The 12,928-nt window shown below is 35.8% G+C and overlaps 1 protein-coding gene across 6 annotated transcripts in view; it reads right to left on the bottom strand.

Annotated features, from left to right (window-relative positions):
- The window catches only part of LOC123546334 (1-phosphatidylinositol 4,5-bisphosphate phosphodiesterase epsilon-1-like), a 250,351-nt gene that overhangs the window by 20,696 nt on the left and 216,727 nt on the right, over positions 1-12,928 (bottom strand). For all 6 annotated transcript variants that reach the window (XM_053551894.1, XM_053551895.1, XM_053551898.1 and 3 more), the window contains 10 exons: positions 10,190-10,320; positions 9,536-9,794; positions 8,608-8,757; positions 7,230-7,515; positions 6,500-6,756; positions 5,729-5,874; positions 5,093-5,345; positions 4,166-4,350; positions 1,155-1,899; positions 610-759 (listed from right to left, as the gene is read on the bottom strand). In XM_053551894.1, coding sequence (XP_053407869.1) covers positions 610-759; positions 1,155-1,899; positions 4,166-4,350; positions 5,093-5,345; positions 5,729-5,874; positions 6,500-6,756; positions 7,230-7,515; positions 8,608-8,757; positions 9,536-9,794; positions 10,190-10,320 — 2,562 coding nt within the window. The remainder of the gene's footprint in view (positions 1-609; positions 760-1,154; positions 1,900-4,165; positions 4,351-5,092; positions 5,346-5,728; positions 5,875-6,499; positions 6,757-7,229; positions 7,516-8,607; positions 8,758-9,535; positions 9,795-10,189; positions 10,321-12,928) is intronic.

Here is a 12,928-nt window from a genome sequence, read left to right as displayed (position 1 = left end):
TTGGTGGACACCAGATCTATTAGACGAAAGCACCAATGAAAATATAAGATCTGGTTTTTGCCACTGAAAGACATTTACATTCTTTTACTTCATTTTTTTCCAATGCTTCCACCAACTTTTGTATTTTTTTTTGTAATTTTGACATTTTTCACTCAAAATATATTTGATATATTTCAATACGAACGTAGCAGATAAATTTCATTCTAATATTTCAATAACTTAATAAAAACACGCAAACAATGAAGTAATACAGTTCAGTTACTAATTAAAACAATTGTTAGGCAGTCGTTCTACCATCCCAAGAGGGTAAAATTACAGTGACTTATGTCTGCCTGATATAGTTACGAAAACTGTCTTAAAGAGGTTCAGATACCCTGTTTAAATCACGTGGCGTAATACTATACATTTAACATAGCAGTCAATCTTTAACATGTGGATTAGAGTACAAGTATTAATTTAGAATTTTAGATTACTGATGGAGTTTGTTTAAAAATAAAGTTTACCTAAGGTGAGGTAAAAGTACCTTTAAGTCTTTTTTTTGTTGTTTTTTTTTTTATTTATACAAGTCTTACTTCTGGTGACTGAAATATATTGTTTAATCACACTTACTTTGGGTGTTTGGAATGAACTGGAAGGTTTTTTCTTAAAAATGTTTGAGCCCATTACAAAGCTGGATGTACGCTTAAACGATGAGGTATTTTCTGTGAGGGTATTGCTGACCTGAGGCCCGCCAGGAGTCCATCGTCGCCCACCAAATACCTAAAATGTATATAAAACCCTGCAAAATATGATGTGTGTATAACCTGTATTTAGCTGCACATTTAAACGGCCATTTTAAATAAAAATCTTGTTTTATGAGAATTCTTCAAACATTTATAAGCAGCTCGTAACTGCAGTACATTAGTACAACAATAGTCAATTTATCACGCTATTTCTCGACGAAATTTTGTTTTGCAGAACATTTCAACGCAATGTCTGGCAAACGCGCTGATGTGCAAGGAAACTTCAGTACAATTTGACATGATTTCGGCGAAATACCAGCAGTTTTAGTACGATAGTTATTTTTTCGCACAATTTCTACTGAACCTACATGAGAATCAAATGATCTATCACCCTATAATATACTATCACCCTATAATATACAAATCTGTTACCCGTATAGCCTCTGCGGGCGTCGGTCCCTGACATTTTTCACTATCATAGAACAGTTGCAAATACTGCATCTTTAGCCACTGTATCCGTTTGTCCGTCTGTTTGTGTAACTTTTTAACTGCCTGACAAATTGTCTGCAGTCCCTGATACCACGTTTTAACAACGTTTGTTGGTCCCACGAAATGTAGATGTTTGTTCTCCGCTAATGAACCACCGTACGTTAAACAAACACAGTTCTTTTCTGGAGCTATGTCTTCAAGCCCATAGCGTTTTGATGTTGTTGAAAGGTCTATATCGTCCTCATGGGCCCAACTAACATCCTTCAGCACTGTTAAATCTAGATATCCTTCTTCCATTGAATCAAACACATTTTCACCACTACAGTATCGTGTATACATGGCCTGTATAGAGCTGTAATCGAAATCACCGCGAAGAACATAGTCCGGAAGGCTTGAGATGTTGCCACGTAACGCACTCCAGTTTGGTTTCTTCCACGTTAACGTGGCATTGTCGGCCTCGAGCCTTAAGAAACACATGCACGTGCGACCGCTTTCCTCCTCCAAGTGAACAAGAGTGCTCCCTTGGTTAATGAACTGCAAACACTGATGACTTAGTCGTGCAAAAGTGGGCGTGATTATCATGACGTCATGGCCACTACAAAGCTGTTTGATTGGCTGGTAAGATTCAAAATCAAGCTCAGTGTCACTTTCGTGTGAGTCTCCAGCTTCGTAGAACACTTCATCCACCCTGTAAAACAATTTATTTGTGAATAACTATATATTTTGCTGTATAGTTTTGTTTCCTTCACAAAAGCTGACGGGGCTTTCATAAAAAACTTTAAAGTTTTACAACCCTATCGAAAGGTACCGTCAGAAAACGAGATGCCGTGTGTTTTAACGGCATATGCCGTTGGTCAAAATTAACTATACAGACTGAAAAGCCCATTAACACATTTCAGCGATTATAATAGACCAGGAAATCTTGGAAAAATGTTCCGACATGCTGATTTATGGTAAAGAAACATTTTGAAGTATTTTAGCAGCCAAGACATTCAAAGGGATCTAAAACGCAAGATATATGACTTAATCTTTAAAATGATTTAAGAGTTAAAGCAGGAGGTTTTAAAAACAACCATCTGTCTTATATAAAGCTTATTCAAATATGTATTTTTGTTGGCACTTGGTTTGGCGCACTACAACCCGGACACTAGACATCAGCGTTAAAAAAAATTAGTGCTTACTTATACGCCACTTGTTATAAAGGCTATAGTTTCCAAGTTCGTGTTTGATAATTTTTTTGTATGATTTATAAGTTTAGCACTTCCTGCTTCTCTGCAAAAATAAAGGTCAGATTCTAGATCAAAGATAAAAGTAATATAACCGAGTTTGTTATAAGGACCATAGTTCGCGAATTATATCGAAACCAAAATTAAATTCCTATGAATGTTTTGATTATGTGTCTATGATACAAAAACAGCAGTACTCGTACCACCATGATCTGGACGTTCGATATAGTATTTCAGGAATGCTGCTGTAGCGTGCATGCGTTGAAAATATGTTTCTCAAGTGTATGATAACAGCTCGCAAAGAAACAAAATCACCCCATGTGTTTACTTGGCCAAGTTCTAGTTATATTCAAACTAACTATAATGTAATAAATTTACTTATTAAGTCCGAAATCTGTTTAAGTTTTTAGTGAGTTACTCTTTTAGTTTAGGACCCTTTCTTAGTCATTTTTTCAACTCTGTTGCGCATTTTGTACGCAACTGAGTATTTTGTATCTAACTTCATTCTGGAATGACCCAATTTCAGACTTTCCGAAACTATTTACTGAAACTTAGATAAAGGAACTCATATGAACGTCATTCAGTAGCTAATTTCATCCTTACTTCTCTCCTAAATTTAATTTTTGTACCATAACATGGTTATAACATTTATTGTTTCCAAAAGAAAGACAGAACTATTACATTTTGTCTTACAAAGGATTGCCAACCTCTGAAAAGATGAAGTATATCTATTTTAACATATATTCATCTTTCACTTATTACACTCTTCGAAACTTCTAACGTCCCGCTCAATGTTTTCAATAATGCTAAAAGCAGACATTTCACAGACATTTAGACAAATATATTGTTAAGAACATAATTGAGCCGTGCCATGGGAAAACCAACATAGTGGGTTTGCGACCAGCATGGATCCAGACCAGCCTGCGCATCCGCGCAGTCTGGTCAGGCTCCATGCTGTTCGCTTTTAAAGCCTATTGGAATTGGTGAAACTGTTAGCGAACAGCATGGATCCTGACCAGACTGCGCGGATGCGCAGGCTGGTCTGGATCCATGCTGGTCGCATACCCACTATGTTGGTTTTCTCATGGCACGGCTCATATGAAAACTACAGCAAAATCAAATTGTGCAAGACATCACTTTATTTATTTAACGACTTCTACTTATTTTTAGAAACTCTTAAAAATACAGATGAATATTTTGTTTTAATTCTGGCAGCAAATATCATTTATAAAGTTACAGAAGTCTAGATATTGAGTTTTTTCTGATAAATGATCAAATATTGATTCAGATTTTAAATTTGTTTCCAAAATATAGCAAGGCAAAGAAGTTAGATTTTTATCACGATTTGTCTGTCTTATAACGACATTCTGCTCGTTTGTGATCAATTCTAGACAGGCGTACTTTAGTAACTTTCTAAAACTGTGGCTGAGGTCGCAAGATACATAAAGTAATATCCTGACATTCATTTTGCTGAATTATTATTTGTTATGTCTTAAACAAGATATTTTTTTTCCAAAGATTCAAGAAATACATGTCCTTTTGATATTATGAAAGATATTGAAAAAATATCGAGGGGCGGATAGGCTGTCGGGGCGGCGTTAAAAGTTTCGATTAGTTTGCTACGGTCGATATTCATCAAGACTTCAAGTTTCAATTTTCAGTTCGCTCTATTTTTCATTAAATGACACATTTACATAAACGTTGGAGAAATACAATAAAACATCTTACAATTCTGAAGATAATGCTCGCAGATATGAATGCTCGTCTTGTTCCATGACCAGGTTGTTATGGTACTGGAACAGTTGTATATCACTCAATATTGCATGGGCCTTTTTTAGCTTCTCTATGTTGATTAACCCTCCTACCCCTATCCGCGTCATAAATCGATCCTCTCCGTGATAATCTGATATAAACTGAAAAAAATAGTGAGTGAGTGAGTTGGGTTTTACGGCGAATTGGCACAAAATGGTAATCCATAACATGGAATGAAACAATATACCTAGACTCTATGTCTCTAAAAACTAATATAGGCCAACACTTCAATATTTTTGAAAATATGTTACAGTACACAATTATTGTTATATGGCTTAAAGAATTATCTTGGAGGAGAAATAGCGCCACAATGACAATCGGGAAGTTCCGTCCGATTACGAATTCTCTGCATGCCAGTTCGGCTCATTCCGGAATAAATCGTACGAGCTACATTATCGTGCGAAAATTGCCGAATTTATCCAATACAAGAACGTGGCTGAACGGAAACTTTCACCATCGGCCCGATACCTTAATTTTTACAAGCCTTTGCATCTTATATAAATGACTTAAACTGTTTGACCCGGCTGTGTCTTTTGAATAATGGACCTATTTTGTTTCACTTTAATCACATTGTTTAATTAAGTCTGTATAATATTATTTCCTATTTAATAAAAATAGTTTGCATTATGTATTCTTAAAATGTCTCGAGATAACATTTTAGACTGAAACGCCGAGGCGAAATGCAGTTTAATCAAATCAATATAACATCATTTGGTAAACTTCCAATCCTTCAATAATTAATGAATTGCAGTCGGAAAATATCTGATCCTAACTGGTCATCAATACTGTAAATAAACCTTCATTTTAGCTATAAATAAAGCAGTATTACAATGTATAACTCACCTCTAACGAGTGGTCTTCGTCCGTCGGTGGTAGAACAACTATGCTTGGTGACGACATTACGACTGACCGGATATCGCGTAGGAATCCGCCAAAGTATGGAACTACATTGCACTCGCGGATGTCTAACGCTGCACTGACAGCGTCCTTGTATTCCACTGAAGGCTCACGGGAAAACATGACGGCAGACAGTGTATGAAGGGTAGATAAATCTTCCTCTGACAACAGTAACCAAAATGGCTTCAGCTTGTCCGACCTATTTGAAACAAATTTCAGGTACAACTCCAACAAAAACACAGAAAGTAAACAAAAAAAAACTTAATTGTACAATTGCAAAACATACATTTTTGCAGCCAAACACAGAATTTCCGTACTTTGGACAGCATTCAGTGGCGTAGCAGGAAGGTACAGTATGCAAAACAAATTTATTAAAATATAGAAACCGTTTCAATCAAATTTCATTTCATGATATTACATGACAAAAAGGTTGACAACACATGCAATGTAATAAACAATATTACTTTTTCATTCAACTTTTTCAATAACTGCTTTTTGATTGGCACAAAAATATGAACATTTCATCTCTCCAATAATATATTTTAAATGAAAGATCAATTTGCGTCCATATGAAGTACTTACTTGAGACCAGAGAGGATTTCCATTGCGGAATTGAAATTTCCTAAGCACCAGCAATAATGTAGCAGACGAAGTATACAAGACAAGACAGCCTTTCTGTTGTCGTGTGTAGGCTGGGTTATAATTAGTTGAGTTATCCACGTGCTCACCTAAATACACAAAATTCATACTTTGTCTTGGTGTGTACAAATGTGACAAGTCTTTTCATGCTTTTAATTCTTACATTATGCTTAATCTAAGCCGCCCTTAAAAACTGGTCCGGACATACGGACGGCAATACATACGCCATTTGTTCCTTTAATCAGTAGAACTATGGACATTGAGTGAAAGGAGAGAATTTTTAAAAAGCTTATAGCTTTCTTCTCAAGCCTGTGACGTGTAAGTATGAAATAAAAAAAACAGTGTTTAAACTAACTGCTGGTAAAAAAAGTTAGTATTTATATTATGAGAATATATTGCAGCCTTTTAGTCACTCAGGGTAACATTGAAAGAAGAACGCTCTGTAAAGTATAAAGTGTATAAATCAAGTAAGGTAAACTTTGTAAAAAGATATTTAAAGAACGAAATGTTTGAGTTGATGGTAGACCGGTTTATATTACATAACACACATTAATTATTTGAAAGAAAACTCTAAAGAAGTGTTTTGTCATGTAACAATGTCCGACAATGGCATATCTGTAATATTATCTTGAAAGGTAAAGGGCATGGAGACAGGACACGAAAAAAGTAGTGCCAAACCGTATTCGAACATAGGATTATTAAGCATAGAACTACCTCATTGAACCTATGTATGAGATCTTCGACCTTTGACACTTTCACGGTAGTACTTGACCCCCGACTGAGGTCAAGGGTCACCTGACGTATGTAGTCTGCTGGGGGTACACTAAGAAACAGACGAGATTCAACTTCCGTCAGTAAAACAGCGACCTCTTCCGGAAAATGCAGTATTTTCTGAAGACCCTCTAGCTCCTTTGTATACTTTGAGCACCCTTCGTCATCCGGTGCGAGAGTCAATTGCTTTCGCTGGAAATCTACAAACGTACAGGTGAGTCATGAATATTGTTCTAAATTTTGACTGGTTTACGCATGTAAATGATACGTATTTGAACAATGTAATGAGAGTATATGATAGTATGATCAGAGAGGACGCAGTGGTCCAGTAGTATCAATGTCTACTGGTGTCAGTTCTGGACACTCTTTGGTCTATTATTTGTATAAAGAGATTTCTCTTCCTGGAAAAAATTCGCAAACCAGACAATTTTCTCGATATTTGTCTAGTTAACGCGAATCTTTCGTGAACCTTTACATGTTAATTTACGGCTTAAAATATGCCGCCATAAATAAACGTTTCAACTGTCTCATTATCAAAATAAATCAGAATCTGAACTAAAGTTCACTCTCTGACATTTTCTTTGAAAAAAATAACACCTTCAACCGGTATAAAGTACATCCCAAGAGGCAGACCATAATCCTTATTTTGGGAAATAAGTAAAATAACACTAACCGAATTCAAAGCTTTCTCTTCGTAGCGTTGTGCTATTTAAGAACCGCCCATGCATGTCTAAGGCATCCCATAATACAGCTGTCACAGATTTCAGACTGTCTGGAGATAGCATTGATAACGTCCATATTTTTGTACCACGGAACTCGAGAACCAATCCGTCATGTGCCTTTCCGCTTCCGGTCCGCCATTCGTCTAAGTCGGATATGTTTTGTGATTTTGCTAGAATTTTGGTTTTGTTGTCTAGCAATATGACTCTTTCACTAGATATCCCAAGAAGTCTGCTGACCTGAAATTAAACATCAATACAGGCTTCGGTATACATTTGCACTTTTCTGTGTAAATCCTTGGTACCAGAAATCGTTGCTAACAATAAAAGGTAAGTGATTAGACGAAAAGACCAGAAAGAGTAAAACAATTCACTTTTCAAGCCATTTTAAGTACAGTTTTCCAAGACAATTATTAAAATGATATGAAATAAAAGTTAACCTGTGGATTAAAAGGGCTCGAAATTAGGACACGAAATTAAGAAATAATGCAGAACATTCAGAACAGTCTACTCCTTTGTTTTAAAATTTTAAATCGGTCATGACATATAAAAAGTTTTGTTTCACTTAATTTTAAAATATGAACCCCCACGCTTCTTGTTTGCTCATATCAGAGCTAATGTTTTAAGATATACTTTTTTGACAAGTCTGTTGTAGTAAGTTTTATGTAGATCTGCGAAATAATAGTACAGTGATAATAGTACGAAACAATCTAGTTAACACGAAAACGGATATTGTTAGGCGTACAACTGTCAAAAAACCACAGTGAATAATCAGAAATACCCTTTGATTATAACATGATAATTGAACTCTATGAAACAGGATATTGGTATCCTGCCTGTCAGTGAAACTACTTAAAACTTACTTCTGGTTTCGCCCAGTTTTTCAACTGTGCCTCTGTTTAATAACCTCGAGCAATTAATCTAATACTTATTTTTAACTAGTACTAACTGGTTCTCCGCAAGTAAATGCCAATTTCTTCATATGGTGGAGGACGAATGATCTCAAAAACTATGCTCTTGATCAAATCGTCACGGAGAACACATGGCTCGCCCCGTGTATCGAACTCACGACTAAGTGCTCCGTAGTTCTGCGCTCTCCCTTCGTCTTCGGGCAGACTACAAGTCTGCTACATATTTGTATATAAAACTAATTTACCTAAGCATAACTGAAGTATGCTTTCTATATGAACCAGCACGGGTGCTTGAGGAGGAGATCAGGTCGAGGCCCCTAGCGGGCTTCGAAACTGCGGCCTCTTGGTTTATTGGCCGACGCCCTTAATACTTGGGCACTGTACCCTTTTAGGCCAATGATAAAATAATTTGTTTACTGACCTTTTTCTGGGTATTTCCCTTCAGTATTTCTTTGACGTGGTACAGTTTACATGTATAACCCGGTAAATTTTTACAGATCTTGATGTATAACCTCTTCAACTGAACTTCGCTGTCATAAAATGGGGTATGCCAAAGTTTCTTCTGCTTTTCCTGTGTATAGAACAAAGTTATTAACAGTCCAGGTTTACATTAGATATCGTAAGACATAATGTTATAAATACAATGCTTACATTTGAAAGTATTTTGACAGTACAGTACGTTTTTAATTATGCGAAGACAATTACAAGTTTTCTGCTATGATATTCCAACTAAGAAAAAGTTCACTTTATGGTTTAGCTCAAATGTTCTCCAAGCTTAATTATAAAACATTAAACATTTAGCCTGCTAAATTTCAAATATGGACTGGTACATCATTCAATTTGGGCAATTCATGACCATTTATTACTCGAAGGGGTGTTCACTGAAATTTACTGACTGAAATGCGAACAGTGCAGACCATGATCTTGGTATACACAAGTCGCAAAGGCAGAATCACTTGTCGCCAGCAGGCTAAAGGTTAAAGGGCATTTTATAAACGAAAAGTCTAATTGTTATATCAAATATTCTCACAAGTATTTATCATTCAGGATAAGATGTCGGTTTAGCAAATCGATGTACACACGTTCTGTATTTGATGGCTATCGTCCTCACCATGGAATATTTGTTAATAAAATGGGGTTTTTTCCTGAGAAGTTATTAATCCACTCAAATCAATAATAATCGTAATAATAACGACCTGCTCAACTGATATGCTATCCTAGATAATCAGTAAAAGTGTATGTATTTAAGAAAAAACACCGAGTTAGTGTTCAGAAAGGAAACTGTACGCTTTTGTTGGTTGCAACTGAGAGAGGATAAACGTTGAAAGGAATTTAAAAAGATTTCTTACTTCAATCATGTGTTTCACTTTTTTCGAGGTGGTGTAGTGCGGTGGCAAATACTTGGTAAGATCAATCTCCACCTGACTCTCGGGCTCATTATCGCTCATACATGACAACTGACGGACTAATCTCCCTTTACGTCTGCTTAGAGTGATCCCCCTTGCTTTGTTGTTTCGGATCAACTCTTTCTTTTTCCGCAAATTTTCTTGTTTTTCTTCATTACTAGAAGCTTTTCTTGATTGGTCTGTCATCTTTTTGTCGACGATTCTGTTAAAAATAATCAAAGACTGTCTTTAAAATTAAATTCAACTTAAATTACTCCGCTTGATCAGTCATACATGCATACATGAACGAAACCGCTAGATATCGATCCTAGATAAATTTATACGTCTATCATATTAATTAGAATAGAATGTCATTTAACAAACAAGCGTGAGAGTTTATGAGATGTTGTATGATGATTGATTGTGATTTTGTGTAAAAATTTCATGCGCTAATACACGACTATGCAGAGAAGTATAGTGTTGAGTATAAATTTAAAGAAAACAACACGACAACAGATCAAACTGCATGAATCTTAGTCACTAAGCATGTCTTATTTTGCAAAGTCTGTCACAACGATTTCTTGGGGGAAAATATATGAATTATTTTCAAAAAAATACCTATATGGTCCATTATGATTGGTCATTTCATTTTCCGGCCACGCCTCCTCTAGGTGAAGCTGGATGCCCGCCAGTGTTGCGGCTTCTTCTTTTGAACATGGCAATTCGCCAGACAAAATTAATTCTTGAAGCTGAAATTTTAATCAAATTAAAATCTTACCTTAATATGTTTTACACGAAATATGAACTTATGAATTAACACAAGCGGTTCTCAGATATATAAAGTTGTTCCTTACTCGGTCTTGTACATCAAATAGAGCACTCCAGTTATTATACTTTAAGTAAAATTATTATTGTTAAAAGTAATTTCATGTAAAGCTTATCAGTCATATTTTATCGTATCCGTGTAAGATTCAAATCTAATATAAAAACACAAATAATTCATATACAAAGAGCCTTCAAAACGTCTTGATAAAGTTTTGCCTATCGACGAAATAGCTAATGAAATATTTCAAGGGCTAACATTCACTGATAATGTAACCAGGAACTCTTTAATTTAGATGTACTTTATCATCTTTTATCTTATTAACTGTATTTTTCCGCGATCGGACCAATTGCAGGAAGTTCCGAGTCTAATGAAAAAGTTCAATCCAATCCAATATTATCATCCGGACACATACAAATTCCAACACTCATCAACAGCGGTAAACACAGTGTGTAAATAAACACACAACTGTTGTCAAATATTCAGATTTTCGAACACGCATCAATATTTTATGGTGTACACAGTGCATTCGTCACTGTGTAACTACACCATAAAACAGGGCACTCGATACTAATATCATTTAAAGCAATAAAAATACACAAAAGACTTAATTGGAAAAATATGATTTTAAAAGCGTTTTAAAATAAGTGAAGCATTAAGTGATTCATATCGCTAGCAAACGTTCACAATTAACCACATTTAGTAAATATTTTTTAACAATTCTCACTATTTTAATAATTGCACTATATATGAGCAAGAAGACTTTTTTCATTCTTTAATCAATCTGTGATTTCTAAGGCAAATCAAGTGCTACCATTGCCTATCTAGGAAGAGTACAAAACTGGAACTCGTATGCAAGTGTCGACAAATTAAACTAAGCCTGGAGAATGAGTAATAAAATCTGTGAAAAAGAAACTGAAATTTAACTATGATGGAAGATCATTTTCGTATAAAGATGGAAAATGCTAATTCAATTGTCACTGTATTTATTCCCGCGATCAAGGTTCTTTTATATGCATATAAGGGGTACGTCAACAACGAGCGTTAATTTTGCAGTATATAACAATCCAATATTTATGTTACTGATCATTTTTGAATTTTAATAAGCTTCATATATCAACGTTGTGTATCTATGTTTATTTTTAGTTACCCCTGGTTAACCGTATTATTGGGACACAAGGTGTTAAAGCATAGCTCTAGATAAGAAGCAGAGAATCCAGGAGCTCAGCAACAATATAATGCTTATTCAATTCTATGTGACACATAGCCTCCCTCCGACCCCCCTCCCCCACCCCCAGTACAAGAGGGTCATGATGACCCTGGATCGCTCACCAGAGTAATATGAGCTACATGTTTCAAATGTCAAACTGATGATTTTTAGAATTTTTTTGGAAGATTTTCTGATGTACAATCAAGTAACCCCTGGGGCGGGGCCAAGTTTACCCCGGGGGTCATGAATGGAACAAAGTTTGTAGAAGTCTACTAGGCAATGTAACATATCAAATATCTAAGATCTAGGCCTTCTGGTTTATTTTTAGCAAATTTATGAAGATTTCCCTATATACAAGTAACCCCTGGGGCTGGGTAAATTTGACCCTGGGGGTCCAGATTTGACTTTTTCTGTAGAAGTCTACTAGGCAATGCTACACCTCAAATATCCAAGATCTAGGCCTTCTGGTTTATTTTTAGAAAATTTTTGAAGACTTTCCTATGTAAAATCAAGTGACCCCATGGGGCGGGGTCAATTTGACCCCGGGGGTCATGATTTGAATTTTTTTTGTAGAAGTCTACTAGGCAATGCTACACGTCAAATATCTAAGATCTAGGCCTTTTGGTTTATTTTTAGAAAAATTTTGAAGATTTTCCTATGTAAAATCAAGTGACCCCTGGGACGGGGTCAATTTTGACCCCGGGGGTAATGATTTGAACAAAGTTTGTAGAGGTCCATTAGGCAATGCTACTTGTCAAATATCTAAGCTGTAGGCCTTCTTGTTTATTTTTAGAAAAATTTTGAAGATTTTCCTATGTAAAATCAAGTGACCCCTGGGCCGGGGTCAATTTTGACCCCGGGGGTCATGATTTGAACAAATTTTGTAGAGGTCCATTAGGCAATGCTACACGTGAAATTTGTAAGCTGTAGGCCTTCTGGTTTATTTTTAGAATTTTTTTGAAGATTTTCCTATGTAAAATCAAGTGACCCCTGGGCCGGGGTCAATTTTGACCCCGGGGGTAATGATCTGAACAAATTTTGTAGACGTCCATTAGGCAATGCTACATGTCAAAGATTTTTCTATGTACAATCAAGTAACCCCATTGGGCGGGGTCAATTTGATCCCGGAGGTCATGATTTGAACAAATTTTGTAGAAGTCTACTAGGCAATGCTACACGTTAAATATCTAAGATCTAGGCCTTCTGGTTTATTTTTAGAAAATTTTTGAAGATTTTCCTATGTAAAATCAAGTGACCCCGGGGTCATGATTTAAACAACTTTAGTAGAGGTCCTCTAGGCAATGCTACATGTCAAATATCTAAG

The sequence above is a fragment of the Mercenaria mercenaria genome, chromosome 9 (assembly GCF_021730395.1).
Source record: "Mercenaria mercenaria strain notata chromosome 9, MADL_Memer_1, whole genome shotgun sequence".
Lineage (NCBI taxonomy): Eukaryota > Metazoa > Mollusca > Bivalvia > Venerida > Veneridae > Mercenaria > Mercenaria mercenaria.
Note: the sequence above shows the minus strand (reverse complement) of the source record. Positions and strands in the feature narration are given on the sequence as shown.